A 23,110-nucleotide genomic window follows, 5' to 3' on the forward strand; every position below is an offset into this window, starting at 1 on the left:
TTGATAGAACTCAAGTACAATTATCCTTAAAGTCTGACCTAATTTCCATAAGACATAGGAGTGGAAGTAAGGCTATTTGGCCCATCGAGCCCACTCTGCCATTTAATCATGGCTGATAGGGATTTCAACTCCACTTACCCACACTCTCCCTGTGGCCCTTATGAGATCAAGAATTTATCAATCTCTGCCATGGAGCACAGGGGAGTCTGGGACATTAAAATGTCCTCAAGGCAACGAAATCCACAGGCCCACCACACACACTGGCTGAAGAAATGTCTCATTTCCGTTCTAAATCGGCTCCCTCTAATTCTAAAGCTGTGCCCACAAGTCCTAGACTCCCCATCTAATGGAAATGACTTTCTAGCACTTTCTAGCATCCACCCTTTCTAAGCCATGCATTATCTTGTATGTTTTTATTAGATCGCCTCAACCTTAAAACTCAATGAATACAATCCCAGGATCCGGGCCTATCATTCCAGGGATCATCCATGTGAATCTCCACTGGACATGCTCCAGTGCCAACCATGTCCTTATTGACATGCAGGGCCCAAAGTTGGCCACAGTATTCTAAACAGGGCCTAATTAGAGCTTTATAAAGCCTCAGAAGCACAGATCGCTGCTTTTACGTTCCAACCCTCTTGAGATATGTAATGTTGTCACTTTCACTTTCTTAATCACAGACTCAACCTGCAAGCTAAGCTTTAGAGAATCCTGGACTAGTACTCCCAGATCCCTTTGTACTTTGCCTTTAAATGAATTTTCTCACTGTTTGGAAAATAGTCCATGCCTGTATTTTTTTTTAAAACGCGCAAAAAAACCTTGCATTTGCTCACATTGAATTTCATCAGCCATTTCCGGGACCACTCTCCTCAACTGTCAATCTTTCTGCAGCCTCCCCACCTCCTCAGTACTACCTGCTTGTCCACTTAACTTCATATCAGCAAACTTTACCAGAATGCCCCCAGTCCCTTCATCCAGATCATTTATATATAGTGAACAGCTGCAGCCCCAACACTGAACGCTGTGGGACACCACGTCACCCGTTGCCATTCTGAAAGAGACCCTTTTATCCCAACTCTCTGCCTTCTGTCAGATAGCCAATCCTCAATCCATGCCAGTAGCTCACCTCCAACACCATGGGTCCTCACCTTACTCAGCAGCCTCCAGTGAGGCACTTTTCAGATTGTCCTGGTGTTCAAATAGCAACATTTGTGGATTTAGAAATATAGTTTGTATCTTGCAATTTGTTTTCTGCATTAAAAATATAAAGTAATATTAGAGAGAAAACCATACCATGAAGTCTGACAATACATAAAATTTCATTTAAAGATGCCAATTTATGATTAACCAAATTAAGAGTTTAATAACTATTATTGTGCAACTGTGAAAAAAAATTTCAAAAGCTGATTTAAGTGCACAAATTGGACTGTACTCAACACCACTGGAAAACAGAATCCACACAGCTATATGCTTTATAGCTCCACAAATATTAAATTCTCTTGCTGTACCAAATTAAAATAAGATGCAACAAACAAATAGACTTGTTTAAACATATTTATTTCTACCATTCAATATAATGCAAAGTACAAGAGCAAAAGCTTCTTATACAGCCAAGATTTATATTACAAATGTGATTAATATTTTATCACAAGCAAGATTGATTTTAATACATTTCCAATTATGCAGTTTTAAAACTTGGACAGTGATCTGAATAACCTTCAAAAGGAGATAAGTAAAGTGGGGAACAGGTACAGTTTAGAGGCCATTATATCACATGAATCTTCTATGAGCAAGACCGTACTCCATCAATCATGTAAGATGTTACAGTGAACAGTGGGGGATTTCAGTAGAAAATGATTGAGATGCAACTACAGCTCGAATTAGTAACATCTAGGTTTGCTTCAATCTACACAACTATTCAAGATACAAAATGAGGAAGAAGTACCAAAAGAAACAAAAGCATAAATCTTGATTAAAACAGATAATACTTCACCATCTTAAAGTAATACTTGCACCAGAGATTACATGCTAACTCAAACAAAGCCCTCGTTCTGTAAATTTGTGCTTGTTAAAAGGCAAAGATGTAACATTAAATGACAGCCCATTGAGCAGATTCTTTAGAGGTGGGGGTTCATTAACAGATTTTCCATTAAAACAAAAACTAAAATACAAGCATAACATTTTTGTGAGAAAAAAGTGTTGTTTTGGCACCAACTGTGAGAATCTAGTTGCATATTGTTGCATTATGTATATTTAACAACAGCTCTTAGGAGTTAATATTTATAATCACAGGTTGATACTTTGATGCAACTGTCCCTTCTTATTAATCCAATAGTGATGGAAAAACAGTACAAACGCTGCATTTCTTTTCCCTGACAAGGACCAATTGATCAATAGGAACCATTCTGCACAGCATTTTACCCAACAACTGGCACAACAGTAACCCATGTATTTAGTAAACCAAAACAAACATTTAAAAAAAGGATCTTCTTGCATTCTTAGTCCTCATGAGATTCCACATCATTGTCGATATAAGCATAGGGAACAGAACTGAAAAGAAATGATCTAAGTCATTCTCACTCAGAACCATACAAGTTCCACCTCACGGAGCTGAGCTTCATAAATATCCATATCCCATGCATCTGATCATCATTCTTAGTCACAATCACCCAGTAGTTCACATCAGAAACATGGAGACGATGAGAGGGATGACCTTTGCTTTTCTTGAAAAGAATGCAAATCCAAAAAATTGTACAAGTGAATGTGTACAGCCACCACTATAAAACAAAAATCATAAAACCACAAGTCCCTGCATAATCTCCAGTCACAAATCCAAAATTACAGGAACACATGGTTTAAGATTTTAAAAAGTTTGCTGCCTCTGGGTCCAGAAGTCTACAGAGACTACATCATCAAGGCTGTTTCCCCCCCCCCCCCCCCCCCCGAAAAAGGCCTGTTCAGTTTTTATAACAGAAAACCAAAACCTTTAAACTGAAACTCTTATTCTGCCTGCAAAGAGATCAAAGCTGTACCAACACATTCAATGTGAACCATAAAAAAAATGTACAGATTTGGCAAACAAAAGCTCTACATACAGCAGCATTATTAGTAACCATTTGGGTACCCAATCACTTGTACCACGTTGCTATGGTATATTTGCTGGGATGTACCATATATAAATACTGGCTACACGACTGACATAAGAAACATATTTACATTTTTACATTGGTCCAGTAAGGATTCCCATTACTACAGTGTCCATTCAAACATCATTTTGATTAACACCATGCCTCAATTCTAGAGATATGCAACACTTCAAACACCTTCCAAAATGTGAAAGAGCGCTAGTTAGCATTACAGTTCCCCAATTTGTTTGAGAAGAATAGATCGTCAACTCCCTTGGATGATTTGGAGGAAGGACTGGTATGATTTGTTTCCACTCAGACAAGTCAGGATGTTGCATCATTCTCATTTAACTGGGGTAGGGAGGGACGGCACCAGAGAAAAGAAAGGCAATCACAACTGATGTCGCGCTTCTCATTGGTCTTCTGCGCACCATTTTAGAAAGTGCTCAACAGGTTGATTCAAGTCAAAGTAATGCACTATATTAATTTTAAAAATTTTAGAACAATTATTTCTCAACAACTGAACACAATAAAATATGGATTTTTATTTCAGTTGCAGTAACTCCTTCAGTTAATAGGAAAAGTATAAAAAATGTCAAATATAAGGCAAGCAGAAACTACAGCCTTTCAATGCATGGTATTTGGAGGCAGAAAAGATGAATTTCACGTAGATCTCCAATGACATCTGCGTACCAGTGGTTAAAACAAGATTGCTCCACCTTTCCTTCCAGCTCTTACTCATTTCTTGATGCACGTCGGCCATGAGAGACCACCACACGCTGCTGATACAATGATGTAAATGACAACCTGCAAAAGACAGTTTCTCTATCAAAGCAGATTCGCACTGCAAGTTTCGTTCTCCTCCACCCAACCCATTACCGTCATGAAATAATATACTTAACAACACTTCGAGACAGATGAACAGTACATGTGAAAAGCTGGTCCATAGGAAAGTGGTGAAATCTGAATATACAGTATTCAAAACAAAAAACAGGTGAACCGATTGTGTAAATTGAAATAACAATATGATTTACTAGTCACTTTAGAGACATGGCTGTAGAATGTCAGATTAGGACCAGAATATGACAGGGTACATGACATTTAGGAAGGACAAGTTTGGAAAAGATGGCTGTCAGTATTAGAAAAAAGGTACTGATCCAATTTCGGGGGCTAAATTCAAGAAACTAGGATGTAGAAGCGGTTTAGATAAGGACAAGCAATGATAAAGACAGGAAGTCACTTCTGGCTTTGATGTCACAACTCAAATAGCAAAACAATAATAGAAATAATTGAAGCTCGTCAGAAACGTGTTTATCATGGAGCATTTTAATCTACGTAGTAAAAAAAAAAAATCAGTCTAGATTGGAACAGCATATCCTGTGAGTTCCTAAAAAAAAATACCAACACAAAAGCAATCTGGATCCAACTATGGAGCAAGTTGTATCAGACCTAGATAGTGAAATGACTGCCAAATCTTAACACCTCAGTGTAGGCACCCATAGGTAGCAGCAATATTATGATTGAACACTTCAGAATCCAAAGAAATACATTCTGATGGGAAACAAAAAGGGGAGAATCTACCATCTTTGGTCAACTAGAAAAGTTAAAGATAGTATTAAATTTGAAGAGAAACCATGTAATTCTGCAAAATGTGGCCGAAGGTTGTATAGAATAAGAGACAGCAAGAATGACAGATTAATAAAGGGAGGAGATTTAGAATGAGAAAAATATAATAGAAACAGGTTGGAGTTTCTACAAACATTGTGAAAACACCTAGATGAGCATTGATTCTAATCCAGTGTGCATTTGGGGAATTTGATAAAGGTAGAATAGGAAAATGACAGATGAAGTGAAAACACAGTCATTATAGTAGATAAAGGTAATATGGTGGAAATATCTGCAAATTCAGATATAGAAGAGACGGGGGGAGGCTGGAGAAATTGCACAGGGCAATTTGTTGGAACAGCATACTGACAAGGCTGTGGTGGATTTCATTCTAAAGAACTGCCAGTGAATAGCTGATGGGTTGGTTTTAATTTTACATTTTCTAGATCCAGGGAACGTTCCATTAGATTGGAAGGTAGCAAATGTAACTCCTTTATTCAAAAAAACAGGGAGACAGAAAGCAGGAAAGGCAGGGCACTTAAAGTTGTGGGTTAATCAGGAAGAGTCACAGTTTCCTGAATGGTTAAATGACTCCAAGCACAAGGAGCAGTGGCAATGCAGCAGGAGCAGAGTAAAACAAACTTGGGGACAAGCAAATGTAGTTTCCACATAACTGGCTAAGGAGCCGAGGCAGAATTGAATGCATTTGGAACAGGGGCAGTTGCAGCACAGCGGCGAACATGGATGTCAGGAGCAGAGCAGACTAGCAATCACATTTCAGGAAGTGACCCAAGGCCACAGGATTAGTTGACTGAGGAGTAAGTGGGTATTTCCAAACTATTAAATTCTAAGTCATTGCTTAAGCAAAGGTAGGTACTTATTTGGTTTTATTTATTTTAAGAAAAGTCTACTGAAGTTTTTAGCCTAAGTGGTTTAGTCATGGCAAGAGAGCTCAAAGCCATAGTTTGCCGCTCTTGTTTTATGTGGGAAGTCGGGCACATTTCCAGCATGTGTGCTGCAAGCGTGCAGCTGCAGCTCCTGGAAACTTGAGTTTTAGAGCTGGAATGATGGCTAGACACACTGTGGAGCATCCATGAATCTGAGACAATTGTGGATATCAAGTTTAGGGAGGTGGTCACACTGCAGAGGAAGGGACCTGAAGGAGGAAGGGAATGAGTAACCACCAAGCAGCCCAACAGAAATAGCAGGTAGTTCAGGAACCCCAGGTCCCGCTCTCAAAACGGTATTCTATTTGGTAACCAGCTAGAAACTAATGTCCATTTCAAGCCCACTGACTCCCACAGCTACCTAGAATGCACCTCCTCCCACCCACCCTCCTGCAAAAATTCCATCCCCTATTCCCAATTCCTCCGCCTCCACCACATCTGCTCCCAGGATGAGGCATTCCACTTCAGCACATCCCAGATGTCCACATTCAAGGACCGCAACTACACCACCAACTCCCCCGCCGCCCCAACCGTGATCCAGAACACCCTTGACCACGTCTCCCACAACGTATCCCTCACAGCCCGCCACAAGTGCCCCAAGAGGATCCCCCTCGTTCTCACACACCACCCTACCAACCTCCGGATACAACGCATCATCGTCCGACACTTCCGCCATCTACAATCCGACCCCACCACCCAAGACATTTTTCCAGCCCCACCCTTGTCTGCTTTCCGTAGAGACCACTCTCTCCATGACTCCCTTGTCCGCTCCACACTCCCCTCCAACCCCACCACACCCGGCACCTTCCCCTGCAACCGCACGAAGTGCTACACTTGCCCCCCACACCTCCCTCACCCCCATCCCAGGCCACAAGATGACTTTCCACATTAAGCAGATGTTCACCTGCACATCTGCCAATGTGGTATACTGCATCCACTGTACCCGGTGTGGCTCCCTCTACATTGGGGAAACCAAGCGGAGGCTTGGGGACTGCTTTGCAGAACACCTCCGCTCGGTTCGCAATAAACAACTGCATCTCCCAGTCACGAACCATTTTAACTCCCCCTCCCATTCCTTAGACGACATGTCCATCATGGACTTCCTGCAGTGCCACAACGATGCCACCCAAAGGTTGCAGGAACAGCAACTCATATTCCACTTGGGAACCCTGCAGCCCAATGGTATCAGCGTGGACTTCACCAGCTTCAAAATCTCCCCTTCCCCCACTGCATCCCAAAACCAGCCCAGCCTGTCCCCACCTCCTTAATCTGTTCTTCCTCTCACCTATCCCTTCCTCCCACCTCAAGCCGCACCTCCATTTCCTACCTACCAACCTCATCCCATCTCCTTGACTTGTCCGTCTGGGACTGTTGCTGGGGAAGATAAGACCTGAACAAACAGGATAGTCTGCAGATGAACAAGAGTGGGGCAAACATCCTAGCAGGAGAGTTTGCTTGTGCTGTTAGAAGGAGTTTAAACTCATTAAGCAGGGGGAAGGGGCAGTGTGTTAGCTAAATAAGGACAAATATTCATACAGCAAAACAATCAAGTCAGAGGGAGTGCAGCTGTATTAATTTAAGAGAGTTAAGAAAAGCTGGATGGTCTTTAAGGTAAGAAGTATCCCAGGTTAAGTGGATGAGTCAAGGGCAACGCTTGACACATTGAAGTGTGATATAGTAGCAAGACAGACATGGTGTTGAAAGAAGGGCAGGATTAGCAACTCAATATTCAGGGCTGTAGAATCTTCAGGTTAGACAAAGGAAGGGATAAAAGAGGAGGTGCCATTGCATTTTTAGTTAAGGAGTCAGTTAGCGCATAAAGAAATGATACCTTGGAGGGCAGTCATCAACTGAAGCTTTATGGGTTGTGGTTGAGCATTAAAAAGAAAGGGCAGCCAGTTGTAGGTGTTTATCAAGTAACCCCTCACCCCACCCCCATTAGCAGGAAATCAAGGCGCTAATTTGTGCACAATTCAGAGGGGTGTATAAACAACACCAAAAGGTTAATTATCAAACATGATTTCAACTTACCCAACATTAAGTGGGACATTGTTAAGAACTTGGATGGAAAGGATTTCTTTAAATATGTACAGGGCAACCTTTTAGACCAATATGTAGACGGTCAACAAGGGATGGGGTAGTTGTAAGGATGAAGCTGGGCAGGTGGTTGAAGTGGTGGTGGAGCAGTTTAGTGTTAGAAATCACAACGTGGTTCAATTTAAGCTTATTATGCACGAAGAAACAGACAAGTTGAAAAAAGGTTTGGCTTAGGAGAGTGTGGATTTTAGTAAAACAAAGCAGGGTTGGCCAAGACTGGGAGCAGCTACTGGTAGGGAAAAATCTACAGAAGGGCCATAGCGGACATTTAAAAAAGGTAACTGGGGAGAGTACACATTTCTAACATGTTCTCTTAAGAGTGGTGAAAGATTAATTAGCTCACAGAACCATGGATAACCAGATATAATTCAGGATACGATGAGAAAGAAAAGGTGGCTTTCAGCAGCAGGTACAAGGGAACTAAATCAGTAGAGGCATTAGCGGAATACAGAAATTAAGGCAGAGCTTAAGAAAGCAATTATAAAAATAAAGAGGGAATACGAGAAAGCAGTAGGGAAAAATCCTGAGACGTTCTATATCAATAGGAACACGAATGACCAGGGGCCAAGGGGGCAAACTGTGAGTGGAACCAGAGGATATTGGTAGAACGTTTAACCAAATTATTCACATCCATCTTCACCCAACAGATGGAAGATGAAGGTATGGAACCCAGTAGTTCTCGAGCAAATTCACATAGGGAAGATCAGAGGTGTTGGCAAGCTTAAATATGGACAAATCTTCAGATCCGTAAGAACAGTGCCCCAGGTAAAGAAGGAGATTTTTGGGACAGTGTCTCTGCATTTTAATTCTTCTCCAACCAAAGTGGAGGTGCCAGAGGATTGGAGAACAGTTAATATGGTTTAATATTTAAGAAGGGTTGTAAAGATAAGCCAGAGAACTACAGACCATTAAGTTTCAGGTCAGTGATAGGGAAACTACTAGTGAAATTTCTGAAGGCAGGCAGGCTTGGTCAGGAATAGAATGCATGGCATCATAAGGTGATGGTCATGCCTAACAGATTTGACTGGCCGTTTGAGATGACAATAAAGTGCACGGTTGATGTAGTTTATATGGACTTCAGCAAAGTCTTAACAGATCCCACATTGGAGATCTTCAGGAAGGCAAATGCATAGGGGATACAGGGCAATTTAATAAAGTGGATTCACAATTGGCTCAGTTGTAGGAGATAAAAGGTGATGACAGAAGGTTGCTTTAGTGACTGGAAGCCAGTGTCCAGTAGCGTACCACAGGGATCTATTTGGATCCCTTATTATTCATCGTTTATATAACTGACAAGTCTGTGTGGAGGGTTGGATTAATAAATTTGCAGATGACAAAGACTGGGTGATTAACTGTGAGGGTGAGCTCTTGACATAAAACAGAATGATCAAATAGACAGGTAAGTGGCAGATTGAATTTAAACACTGAAAAGTGAGGTGATAAACTTTCAAAGGAGTCATTTAACAAGGAAATATTCAACAAATGGCATGACATTAGGAAGTTGTGTGGAACAAAGGGACCTTGGTGTGTTTGCCCAAAGATCAAGGCAGAAACAGCATGTTAGTTGGATGGTGAAAGAGACATTGTCAACACCTGCCTTTGTCGATCATGGCACGGATTGGAAGAAGAGTGAAATCATGGTGGAGTTCTGTAGACCTTGAGAGAGCGCACAGCTAGGGTACTGCTTGCCACATTACAGTAAGGATGTGATAGCACAGGAAGGGGTGCAAAGGAGATCCATCAGGATGCTGCCTGGGGAGTAGAGTGCACAATTCTGGTTACCCTGTTATAGCAAGGATATTAAATTGGAAAGAGTGCAGAAAAGATTTAAAGGATGTTAACAGGATTGGAGGGTTGAGTTATAAGGAGAAGCTGGGGACTTTAGCAGGGTTTATAAAATCAGGAGGAGCATAGATAAGGTGAGTAGCAATGGTCTTTTCCTTAGGGTGGGTGAGTTCAAACTACAGGGCGTACTTTTTAAAAGGTTAGAAGAGAAAGATTTAAAAAAGGTAGTTAAGGGGCAACCCTTTTGCACAGAGGGTGATTCATATGCAGAATAAACTGCCAGGGCAAGTGGTAGATGCCAGTACAGTTACAACTTTTAAAAGACATCTGGGACAGGTACATGAATAGGTAAGGTTCGCGTGGATACAGGCCAAAACAGGCAAATAGTACTAAAATGGACTTGGGGTGTTTTCACTGGAGCAGAGAAGACTGAGGGGCAATCTGATTGAGGTGTACAAGATTATAAAGGGGTATGGACAAAGTGGATAAGGAGCAGCGGTTCCACTTAGTTGTAACGTCACTCACCAGGGGACACAGGTTCAAGGTGAGGGGGCAGGAGCATGTGCATGTGCAAAAACCTTTTTGAGTAAAAGGGTGGTAACAGTTTAGATTCTGCTGCCTAGAAGGTTGGTAGAGGCAAGCTACCTCATCCTTTAAAAAAGGATCTGGAGACCACTTGGCATGTCATAACATTCTAGGGTACAAGTTAAGTAGAATTAAGTTGAAGGTCAGGTGTTTTTCGTGTCAGTGCAGACTTGATGGTAAGGGGGCCTTTTGTTCACTGATTCTACGTCCCAATTCATTTTTTTCCAAGTAGTAATGTGCTGTGGGCAAAGGGGGCACGTGGATGTGCTTAGATTTCCAGAAGGTATTTGATAAGGTATCACCTTAAAGGGATATAATGGAAAGTGAAAGCTCAGGGCTTTCACTTATGGGGATGTATAGGATTGATGTATAGTAGGATGTATAGTATTGATACAGATAAAAAGACTGGCTAACAAACAAGAAACAATTGACAAAATGCCTCACTTTCTACACGGTAAAACTGTAATGAGAACTGTGCCACAGGGATCAAATGTTGGGCCTTCAACCATTTGCAATTTATACAAATGTCTTGGAAGAAGATAGACTGAAGGTATGGTGCTTTACCTTCTTTCTTTGTCATCAAGTTAACTTAGTTTGAGGACACACATTTGCAGTGCCCTTGAATGGACAAAGATCAGGCAAATAGAATATGGCATGGGAAAATGTGAAATTGTACAACTTGCCAAGAATAAAAGGAGCACCATATTATTTAAATAATGAGAGATTGCAGAGCTGAGTGTTATAGAGCTAACTGGGTATCCTACAGCACAAAGTGAAAGGTTAATATGCACAGCAAGAGATTAGAAAGTAACAAAAAAATAGTGTGAGGGGGACTGACTGTACAAAAATGGTCAGATGTTTTACTTCAGTTATCTTAGGGCACCAGTGAGACCACATCTGGAGTATTGTGTAGAGTAGTGGTCTCCTTATTTAAAGAAATCAGCACGGTGGCTCAGTGGTTAGCACTGCTGCCTCAGTGCCAAGGACCTGGATTTAATTCCAACCTCAGGCAACTGTCTCTCTGGAGTGTGTTCTCCTTGTGTCTGTGTGGGTTTCCGCCAGGCATTCCAGTTTCCTCCAAAGATGTGCATGTTAGGTGGATTGGCCATACTAAAAAAAAAGTAAAGTATTCAGAAATGTGTAGATGAGGTGTATTAGCCTTAGAAATTCAGGATTATAGGGAAAGGGTAGGAGGAATGGGTCTTTTTGAGGGGGGGGGGGTGCTATTAGGAGGGTTAGTGTGGATTTGTTGGGCTGAAGGGCCGGTTTCCACACTGTAGGTATTTGATGAAGATTTAAATGCAATGAAAGTAAGTCAGAGAAAGGTTAGGAGACCAATATTTGGAATGGCAGGCGGGGGGGGGGGGGGGGGGTTAATCAGAAAAAAAAATCAGATAGGCTAGGCTCGTTTGTTCGAATTCAGAAGAGTAAACGGTGATTTGATTGAAACAAGATCCGAGGGTCTTAACAAATTGGATGTTGAAAGGGCATTTCAACTTATGGGAGAACTCAACTAGGGGTTACTGTTCAAAAAAGTAAGCGGTAGTATATTTTAGACAGAAAAATTTTCTTGCCTCAGAGGATGTTTTTTTTTTAAAAAAAGTCTCTTCCTCAACGACATTAGAAGGCCAGAAATGGCAATGATGAGCGCACAATGACATTTGCAACAGCTCAGACAGTGAAACAATCTGTGCTCAGATACTGCAAAAATCTGAGGCTTGATGTTACTTGCAGGGCAGGTCAAATCAGCACCACTTTAGTGCTGGGCAATGACCGCAGGGAGATGGAGACGGAGAGTGAGAATCTGGTCACCAGCCCATCACATTCATTCAAAGAGCATTCCCATTGCTCAATTGCCACTATCAAAATCCTAAGATTTACAGTGACCAGAAGCTGAACTGGATAAGTCAAATAAACACTGTGGCTTGCATGTCACCTAAGGGTACAGTGCAACAAGACACCAAGCCTTCCAAGACACCACCTTCCAAACTTGCAACCTCTACTAGAAAAGTGCAGCAGATACATGGGAATAGCATCCCCAGAAGCTCCCTCTAGGGCCAGTTCTTATTGTCACTTGGAACCATACTAGATTCTTCGCTGTAACAGGGTCAAAATCCTTTGTCAGTTACAAAGTAGAACAAAGCATTACCAGTTTTGCAATGCAGCTAAGCTGCTATTTTAACATCCAACTCTCCAAACATCACATGCAGGACTCTAAATAGGACATTTTGTACTAAGGAATTTCAGAGCAGGGAAGCACTGTCCAATCAGCGTGTTCATTAATATGTTTTTCTATCCCCCAACCAGCTACATTATGAACAGAGAAATATACTTACAATTACTACGATGGCAATAATTATGGTCAACTTGAGGTTTTTCATACACATCGCTCTGGCCAGGTTTCTACTGGTGGTTTTAAACGTTACCGACTACAAAAATAAATACACATATTTGATTTTTGATTCCAAACAGAATTGAAAAAAAAGGAACACGAATGTTGTGATGGTAGAGAATTTAAGGCAAGCATGAGGCAGGAGTAGGTTGGAAAGGTTCTTCAGTCACTGCTTTTTACCTTGGCTGCTTGCAAAACCAGAGCAAGCACCATAATAAGTGGGCATGTTAAAAACAAAATACTCGCATGAGAAAACCACCTTTTATGCTTACCAGGTGGTTAAGGCACTTTAAAGGCAAAGAAGTACCCATTGTTGTAACGAAGGAAAATTAGCCAATAGGAACATGTTAACCTCCCACAAATAGCAAGTGTTGCTACTGTTTCGTGATATTAAGCTGGATTAAAAATTGGCCAGGAAACCAGGGAGGAATGTTTTGGTTTTCGGCAGAAAATGCCACGGGATCATTTACATCCCCTCAAGCAGGGAGATGAAGCCTTGGTTTAACATCTCACCCAAAGACAGCACCTCTTTCTAACACTGCCGTACTCCATTAGCATTGCACAGAAGCTTCAGGTTTGATTTTTGTACTCAAGCCTCGGAGTGGAATTTGAGCTAGAATCTTGTGATTTGAGGTGGCAATTCTAACAAAGCAGCAGCAGCAGATATGAAAGGAGAAAGACAAAACTCAAGGCATGACAAAAATAATGTATTAAGAGCAGATATACTTGCAGTCTCACTTTTCTAACTTAATAACCCACAATTCCAACACAAACTAAATTCCAGCATTTCAAATCAATGGGTAATAAGAAAAAATATTGCATATATTTGCGTATTGGAAGGAGCTCAGAAGGATTATCAGACTAATACCTGGATTAAGGTGATTGCTTATGAGGAAAGGATAGGCTTGTGCGCTCTGGAATTAAGAGTGAGAAGAAATTACCTAACTGAAATATACAAGATCCTGGGGGTGATGACTGAGTGTAGGTTAAAAGCATGTTTCCTCTTGCAGGAAAATCTATAATTATGGGTCAGAGTTTACAAATAGGAGATATTTAAAACAGACAAGGAAACAGTTCTTTCTCACCCTTCAAGTCTGAGTTGCTTTGGAATTCCATTCCGAAAAAGGAAATGTTTCAGAATCTTTCAATACTTTTTAAAGGCAAAGGCAGATACATCCCCTTGGGGTGATCTAAGGTTTTTCAAGATATGCAGAAAATGTAGAATTTAGGTTAAAACCTGATTAATCATGGTTTTACTGAATGGTGGAATAGCCTTGAAGGGCCAAATGGCTTACTCTTGTTCCTCATTCATATCTTACTGCAGGCTTTCCCCAGAGTCTGAGGAAAGACTTGTGGTCATGGTGGAAAACTAACGCACATTTAAAACTTTTAAGAGGCTTCAAAAGACATTACTGAATATTATACATAAATCTCTCCTCCACCTCTGAACTTGTAACATTGCTTATGAAGAAGTCATCCATCACCTGAGGTAAATTATACTGGAATTCATTTTGTATTTCAGTGCGAGTGGTAAGAAAGACACTTGGTACTCACGGAATCCACTAAATTTTCAGTTTTGTCGATTAACAACTCCAATTTTTCTCCTCTTTGTGCTACCAAATCTAAATTGGGAAAGTCGACCGGTGAAGCCACATTGCAAAGCAATCAAAGCAAAATTTCAGAACACTTGTGAAATCAGTTCATATATTTCAGATGAAATTCTGTAGCTCAATCGAATGTTAATTCTTGGCATACATACTGCGCAAACATACTGCAAGTTAAGTTTAAAATTAATTTTAACTATTTGCCTTTAACACAATTGTATATTACTGGAAATAACAGGAGACCACTGAAGAAGGCAGGACAAGAACGTACTGTGAATTTGTGGAGGAATTTGAAGAGAAGTGCTTCAAAATTGAATATGCTTCTTAACAGCAACATCAAGTAAATGGACAGCCTCATGTGTGGCAGTGATTATGCAGTTTTGAAACATTGTGGCTCACGGTTTGGGCAGGGTGAAAGAAATATGGCAGCCAGCAAGGAGAACTTGAGAAAGGAATGTAGAGATGACAAAACATGCACGAGGATTTCACAGGTAGGTTAGACAGAGGCAGTGGATGAAGCTGGCAGAGATTTAAATAATTGGCCTTGGTGGTTATGGATGAAAGGTTGGATTTGAAACAGCACTGTTCAAACAGAATGAGTACCAGTTGAAATCGATAGAAAGAACTTAAGGCCTAGAAGTACTCATCCCTGAATACAGTAGAAAGGAAAGGTATTGGAGATGCTGGCTGAGTTCAAATATGTAATAATGGAATGTTGTTTAGCTCCATGGAGTTGTGCAACACAGGAAGGGTGGAGGAGGAAGTAATAATGGATCAGATTATTAAAGAGCTGTGGAAATGTTGGAGGGTAAATACGCAAAGGGAAATTCTGGCACTGTGGAAACAGGACAGAAATTCACTGGTAGAGATTGGAAGAGTATTTTGGGAGAGTCAACGAGAGTTAGTTAATACCCAAGGGCTTTAGGTGACAGAGGCATTGTTAGGGATAACGTACTAATTGAACTGTGCAAAGATGGAAGGAAGCCTGTGAAATCTCTGCACATCCTAGTTTTAAAAAAGGATTATTATTCAGAAGTCAAATTAAACAATTTTAATGGACAAATGGAGATGAGAGAAAAAGGGCAACAAAATAGAAGGGAAATTGCAAAGCGATTGGAAGATTACAGGCAGAAAAGGAAGACTAGGCAGAGGAACAAACTACAGAAAGTACCAAATGCTCTGCATTGGATACTGAAACAGAAGGTGTTGAGATAGCAGAAATAAGTTTAAGTTAGTGTCACATGTCACAAATAAGTCATATACAATTCAGAATGATCCTGAAAGAATAGGACAGAGAGGGCTAAGTGCCAAAACTGCAGACAATTCTAGCCATAAAATGTGTGAAGATGAGGATTACTGCACAGAGAAATAAAGATTGAAATAATCTGGTGGGGATGAGGGAAAGGCATAGCAGAGGCAACAGCAATTAAAAGTAGCAAAGTATTGAGTTGATAATCAGATTATACAAGACTGATCTAATATTCTCCAAGCTTTCTTTTATCCTTTATTTCCTCTCTCAAAATTGTCCCACCTATGACTGATCTCAACTGTTTAACCATCTCACGATCTCCTCCCCTCTCTATTGATAAGGTTGCCTCATGAGAGGATGAATAAGGGCATTCACTAAGGTGTTTTCATTGAGACAGATGTGGGGTTTGGGATGGCAGGAGTTGAGTGCAGGGAAAGACACGATAAAGTCAGGGGAGGCAAGCTTTGATTGAGAGCAAAGACAGCACAAGTCAGATTTACAGCACACAGAAAACAAAATCTCAAAGAAGTTTTACAGTGGTTCCTCTTTCTTGGTTGCTCACACTTCCCTGAATTTATCACATTACAAATATCCACAGACGTCATGAACCTTGTGAGAGACACGCACAAAAGGATAATAGACTAAAAAGGTCAGGACTCTGAAGGGTATTTTAGAATTGCTCATAACAGACAGAGCCAACTCTGATGGTAGATGTCAACCTCAAATATACTACTACATTTTGCACTAACCACTTATTTCTGCAATCATAAATATTCACCGCACCCTACAGCCCAGTTTTAGAGAAACATGAATAAAAGTACTGAGAATTAAATTAAAAGCAAAATATTGCAGATGTTGTAAATCTGAAATAATGTCATTTCTAGCAAAGTCAAGATGCATCTGGAGGGTTAAAATTTCAGGTTTAACTGATGAAATGTCATTGATTTGACATGTTCCTTTCTGCAGAGCTACTGCCTGAACCACTAAGTGTTCCCATCATTTATATCTTATTTGACTAAATCCAAAACACATTGGTGTGAATAGGGAACGAGGATTTTGATTTAACAGATTCACAATCAATGCTGAAATCATAAAATAGTACAAAAACTGAAGCAACTAAGCCAGTCAAGCAATGCAATGTGACTAATATTGTACTGTAGATCAATATTTTCTAGGGTGTAAATTCACAATTTATACAGGCCCCTCAGGGCAGAGGTACTGGTGTATTTCAATACACAGTTATCACAAAACTTAGCAGCTAGGTAAAAATTAGTAAGGCCAAGAGAACGACGTCAAACTAGATTTTCTAAAGTTACACATATTGACATTTTTATACATACCAATATTTCGGACCATGATTCCTTTCAACTCATCAACCTGTGCTTGCGTCTCCAGAACACGATCAGAGTTCTTGTTTTCTGACAAGTGTTTCTGAAATCATGTGACAAGTTCAATATTCTCTATTTTGGAAAAAAGGGCAAATGCACACAACATCTATGCAGGTCTACATTCAAGCTACTTATTCAGATATCCAGTTGCATGGAAAGCAATGCTGAATAACTGCCAATCTAGAATTTCCTTATCATCTTCATAGGCTCAAGGAAGTTTCTTACAATTATTTGAGATTATGTATGAATTTATACTAAGTGCTGGATGCACACAAGGTAATCAGAAATATTAAAATGGTAACAAACGTAAAGGGTTTTTCAACTCTATATTCTGTAATTTTGTTAAAATTAATGATTTCATTGAGGTAATAATAAATACACTATGGGATTGATTCACAACTTCAGAGTTCGTGTCTTCAATCGAAACCATTTGCTTGAACAAAGCAAACTTGAAGTAGAGACCACAAGAGTCAACAGTCTGTTATTGAGAAGCCAAACTGGACAGCATACATTTGAAATTATAAGCACTTTTGCCCCAGAGTTAATGCCATATTTTTTCCCCTCTCAACTCTTCCTTGTTTATATCTAATTACTCAAAGTCCTCACCTTCCCTAGTTTGACACCCTTTTATAAAATGAACACATAGGATGACTTTTATGAAAATATCTGATCAAGAAATGTCATATAAAAGTAATGACAAGGTATTGCACTTTAATTTAAGGCAACACATTCAGGACAAAGTAGCTATAATTCTCTTTACACTTTCTCCTGACTGCACATACACGTGTGCAGTTATACAGAGCCAGGAAGTCTTCAGACCACATCTGCCTTGTGCAAGCCTAAACAATGAGTCTAGCGATGATTGAGCTGGTGGTATCAATGAATAGCTCTCAACAGCCTGGGAATCTCGACCATTATTTCCCTTTTCAGATGTCCTGGATGTATCCACAGATCTTTAACAGCTGCCTTAGCTGGGATCAGCTAACTTAAGACAAAAATGGAACTTGTAACCTTCTGGTCAATATAGCCAAGTGCTTTTTTGAATGTTGACTTTAAACACCATTCTTAGGCAAGGTGATATCAAACTTCAGATCACAGATCTAACTACTAGCTTCTCAACAGATATATTCTGTTGAGGGGAGGGCAGGGAGATAAAGATTTACAGAACATTTTATTCTGTACTAAACTACAAACACGTTATTTATTAAAAGTTGAGGAATAGTGGTAGAGAGATACTGACTGAATTGACATACACAAAGCAATCAAAAAAGTCTCCGTCAGAGTAGTGAGACAAAGTTGCGCACAACAGGATGAAAGAAAGTTAAAACAGCAAATATGAACAGTGTCTTTGTTTTCTCATAATTTTTGTTTTAATTAAAGCACAAAGTATATCTAGCCTTTCAATCACAGTTGTTTCTCATTTGAAACAACTGTCTGTTCTGTTACTAATGCATCATTTACAGTTAGAGACTGCACTCACCATTTGTGCAGCCAACACACTGGAGAATTCACTGTTCATTGCATAAGGCAATGCTGTCTGTGCCCTTGATCCATATGTAGTTTGAAATCTTTTCTTTATTTCATTTAGAAAAGTAAATGCTCTTGATCGCTCAAAATCCTAAAGTGTTAAAAGGAACAACATTGCCATTTGAGATGACAGAACGTCGTTTAAGTTTCAAAGGATCGTATATATGCAAACAGACAACAAGAACAATTGTCAACATGTTCCTTTCCTGGGGCACAATTGAAGGTCAACCCATTTTTTCTCTTAACATTACCACTACAAATCAGTCAGGAGACTTGAAATACCTAGAGATTAAAATCTAGGAGATCTGAATTACAGTACATTCTTACATTGTACAAGGAAAGTTGTCAAAGCAGTTTAAAAAATAACAAATCTGCTCATTAAAAAACATAAATTAATCGTGCAAACAGCACTCGCTACTGGCTCTAAATCTCTATACCACGTTTAAATACATGCTGCTAATCCCCAAAAGGTTACTTGTTTAGATTTCATACTTACGTCATCTGTGATACACAAGTATATTATTCTCTCTTGGCAAATATAATGGAATAAGTAACTGAAAAAAAACGCAAGGAGAAATTGGTTAATATGCAAAAGCTGGTTAAGTTGAATAGTTTGTTGTTATTAATTTATCAATATGTTTGGTCACTAGCCACTTGCAGTGTACATGAAGATAAAAAATATATTTTTCCACAACTATTTGGCTATTTATGATTATTAGCTAACATGAGTTGAACAATAATATTTTTTAAAAAAACACTTAAAACAGAATGTGGAGGTCATTGGTTGGGTCAAAATTAGTTACCCTTCAGAAAATGTTGAGTTGTTTTCCTGAACATCTGCAGCCATTTGGTGTAGGTACCCTCATTGTTGTTGGGAAGGGACTTCCAGGATTTTTGACCCATGGTCAGAAAAAAAATGGCAAAATAGTTTCAAATCCAGATAATGAGAGACCTGGAAGAGAATTTGCAGTCAGTGGTGTCCCCATCCACCTGCTGCCTTTGTCCTTCAAGTTGGCAGAAGTCACTAACGGAGCCTTGGTGAGTTGTTGCAGTGTGTACTGTATATAGCACATATTGCTGTCACTGTGCAGTAGTGGAAGGAGTAAACATTGAAGGTGTTAGATGGGATGCCATCAATCAAGTGAGCTACTTTGTGCTGAATGGCGTTAAGCTTAAAGTATTGTTGGAGTTGCACTTGTTCAGGCAAATGGAATGTATTTCTTCACAGTCCTGATTCGACCCTTGTAGATGATGCATACACTTTGGGGAACTGGAGATGAATTACTCACTCCTGGCCTTTTACCTGCTCTTGTAGCAGCAGTTTTTAAGATAGCTGGTGCAGTTCAGCCTTTTATAAATGGCAGCCCTGAGAATATGGACGGTAGGGGATTCAACAATGGCAGAAGCTTTTATAGGCACATGTAATATCATTCATAAAAATGACTTACAAAGCACGTCAAATAAAAAGTTAGGAAGCTGAACATGCAAAAAGAGATAGGGTTTGGAAATTTTGAAAAGGTACACTAACTACACAAAATTCTAATGGAGTGAGTCAGGAAACAAAAACCACTCCAGACTCGGAGGCAGTGTACATACACCTGGACATCTGACTGAAGAATATCCAAATAGCTTGAGAGACGTAGAGATTTGTAAACAGGTGCACCAGTTGAGCCACTGGAGGAGGACAGTGTCCAATGAATTTGTCAAATTTAATACAGAAGACTGCAGACTCCGAACTGCTGTAAATGAAGTTTGTGCTAAGTGGATGTGGTTAATGAGATCTGTATTTGAAAAGAATTGATCAGGTGATGCAAGGTACAGGCAAAGCGAAAATAAAGCAGATAATTTTCTAAACAAGACAACTGTGACCTTAGTTACATTCCAGTTGTAAGCTTGGAAGGAGTAGGGTACAAAGTTGTGACATAAACAGATTACGTAACACTACACCTACAAAAGGCAAAACTCTCAAACAAAATCAACATACAATACAAGCAGTCTTGCTCAAACCTATCTAGATTCCACTTACTGAATCCAAACAGTGTTACAGATTAGCAATTGCACATTAACAATTAACATTTTATCTCACCAAGGCATAGGGCATTCAAGGCATTTTAAAGCAAAATTTACAGGCTTAAAATGTGGTTTAGCAGTGCCATTGTCAATGCATTGTCTCTGTATTCTTCCATCTGATTTAAGTACAAATCAGGAGCTGGCAGTCATTTGGCCCTTCAAGTCTGCTCTGCTTTTTAACATCATAGCTGATCCTTTAATCTCTGGAGATGCCCACCTTCTCTCATACCCCTTGATGCCTTTTATAGTTTAAAAACTTGAACTTTGAATACATTAAACGAGTTAAAATTTAGCTCTGATGATGTGGATGGACATCTCTCCAAGCAAATGCCTATGCAAAATTAAATTTGGGTTCATTATATAAATGCAGTTAAAGTCAGCAGCAACATGGCAGCCATAGATAAGCTGAAATTAGAAATGGAAAAATCCTATTAGCACTACAATGACAAGTCTCTCTTTTACAGAAACTGTTAAAATACAGAGTTAAAACAAGTTTACTCTCCATCCATAAGTAACCCAACTAGTTTGACCCAGGAAAAGGGGTGAGCCATTCAGCACAGAGCTATTTCACCATCCTAGGTGATCAATCATCTCAGTGCCAGTTCTTTTCCCACTATCACAATGTCCCTTAAGTGACATATTTTGAGTTCAACCTGCACTATGATTGAGCTTCCACAATCCTCTACAGTAGAGAATTCTAAAAAGACTCATGCCTTTCATTTGAAGATTTTCCTCCTTATCACAGTCTTAAAATGCTGTGCTCCTTAGCCGGAGATCTGTCCCTGGGTCTAAGGTCACAGAGGAGGTGCCCTATTTATATCTACATTGTCACATTTTATGACTTGTATAGGTTTCAAAAGGGTCACTTCTTGCATTTCCAAAGTTCTAGAGAACACAAACCAAGTTTCCTCAATCTTTCATGACAATCCTGTCATCCCATTAATCTGGTGATCTTGCCAAAAATGGGCAAGTATTCAAATTTCAGCATATTGTTGGCTGTGTGGCAGTAAGTCATTCCATTAAACTCTATTTTCCAAAGAGTATAGACACAAAAACATGATCAATCTCATTAACCATAAAATAACAGGGAAGGTGCAGGGGGAAGAGGGGGTGGGGGAAGGACCCTAGTCTAGGATCACAATGGTGTTAGATTACAGGAACTTCCTTGTGAATGTTTATTCTACAGAATGTCCAATAAATGTAAGAAAGAATGGTTCATTACCAGAACAACTTTTCCATACATGCATGATATCACTCATAGAGAAATGACGCTTCTGCTTTTAACTCAAAATATGCCAAAACAAAACTTCTCAGCATGTGAAAGCAGCAGTTACAAAATTCTCAGCTCAAAGATCTCGGGACTTACTTTCCATGAGAATAAGTCAGTTTATTATTTTCTGATGGTATTTTTGATAGTATCTGTTCAGTCACTTCCAAAAAATTCCCTCCACACCAGGCATTCTTTGCCAGGATGGTAGTGCCTCTTGCAACTACTGCAAACAAGATAGCCATGGCTCCTCTGAAAAGGTGATACAAAATACAAATGTACATCACAACTTTCAAATCACTAGATTACAACAAGATAAATACTCCCACTATGAACACACTATTTACTCCATACTGAAAAGTACAAGACATCATAATGAGAAAAGCAGGATCACAGTTACAGATTAAGGAACAAGCCAGCCAGACAAGAAAGTTTTAAAGTCATAGTGCTTTGCTTAGAATCAATTTTAATGCTAGCCTGGAAATAGGATTGAAATGAATGTTCACCTTACTTCATAGAATCATGTAGTACAGAAGAGGCCCTTTGGTCCATTAACTCTTTACTGCCAAAACTACACTATTACCATCTACACTAGACCCATAGACTTAAATATTACAACACTTCAAGGTGTTCATCCAAGTACATTTTCAAAAGTTGAGATTTCCCCACCTCAACTGCCATCCCAGACAGTGTATTCCAGATCCCCACCACCATACAGTCAAAAAAGCTTTTCTCTAAATCCCTTCTAAACTTCCTACTTTTTACCTTAAAGATTACACCTCCTTGTTAACCCAGCCACCAAGGAGAACAAGTCCTTTCTCCTCAGTCTTATACACCTCAACCTTCTCTGCTGAGAAGTAAATAACCTGAGTTTAGCGACTCTGTCTTTGTGGCCAAAATGTTCAATCCCAGTGGATCATTTCTGCAAGTACACCCTTCCAATAGCGTGGTGACCAACTGTGGCCTAGAGCTCTAAATAGTCTTTGCAAGACGTCTCAAACTGATCCTCCAACTAATTTCGCTTTCGAGCTTCCTTCACCAACAACCGTTCACGCTTCGCAGTAAACGTTAGATACTCAAGTACGGGTCTTACAACAAACGGAAGAAGCGATGCGACCCAACACAGCCCACAGCTGAAGTTCTCCACCTGCAGCTCATCAAAACACCAGTGACACCTGAGCCCTTTCCCTAGGTAAACATTCCCCAAACTGAAAGCTCCACACTACGACGTTACATGTCTTCACCATAAAAACAAACAGCATCCACAAACTCTGGGCGAGCTCGACTAACGTCCTAATGACAGCAACAATTAAACAAAAACTGTCCCATACCCTTCCCTGAGCTTCCTCCACTCCGGGGCCTTATCCTCAAGCTTCACCCTTTCCACACACTTCCGGTCAGGTGATACCTTTGCCACGCGCACGCACAGGTCGACACGGCCAGCCTCCTCACAAAACGCACGCAACCAT

The 23,110-nt window shown here is 40.0% G+C and overlaps 1 protein-coding gene across 1 annotated transcript; it reads right to left on the reverse strand.

The window, feature by feature from the left end:
• Positions 1 to 2,936: 2,936 nt before the first annotated feature.
• Positions 2,937 to 23,083, reverse strand: sybl1 (synaptobrevin-like 1). Its single transcript, XM_048544987.2, has 8 exons — positions 22,973 to 23,083; positions 21,741 to 21,893; positions 18,801 to 18,858; positions 18,258 to 18,395; positions 16,730 to 16,820; positions 14,091 to 14,158; positions 12,481 to 12,573; positions 2,937 to 3,932 (listed from the first exon to the last, which is right to left on the reverse strand). The coding sequence occupies exons 2-8, from the start codon at positions 21,884 to 21,886 to the stop codon at positions 3,864 to 3,866; spliced, it is 663 nt and encodes a 220-aa protein (XP_048400944.1). The 5' UTR covers positions 21,887 to 21,893; positions 22,973 to 23,083; the 3' UTR covers positions 2,937 to 3,863.
• Between the last annotated feature and the right edge of the window lie 27 nt (positions 23,084 to 23,110).

The sequence above is a fragment of the Stegostoma tigrinum genome, chromosome 15 (genome assembly GCF_030684315.1).
Source record: "Stegostoma tigrinum isolate sSteTig4 chromosome 15, sSteTig4.hap1, whole genome shotgun sequence".
Classification (NCBI taxonomy): Eukaryota; Metazoa; Chordata; class Chondrichthyes; order Orectolobiformes; family Stegostomatidae; genus Stegostoma; species Stegostoma tigrinum.

Excerpts from the sequence above, each read along its gene's own strand:
- sybl1 (XM_048544987.2), bottom strand. The coding sequence starts at position 21,886 with ATGGCTATCTTGTTTGCAGTAGTTGCAAGAGGCACTACCATCCTGGCA. Across the intron at positions 16,821-18,257 it reads GTGTGTTGGCTGCACAAATG|AAACACTTGTCAGAAAACAA; the intron begins GTGAGTGCAGTC and ends ACATGATTTCAG. Across the intron at positions 14,159-16,729 it reads AATCATGGTCCGAAATATTG|ATTTGGTAGCACAAAGAGGA; the intron begins GTATGTATAAAA and ends TTCCCAATTTAG.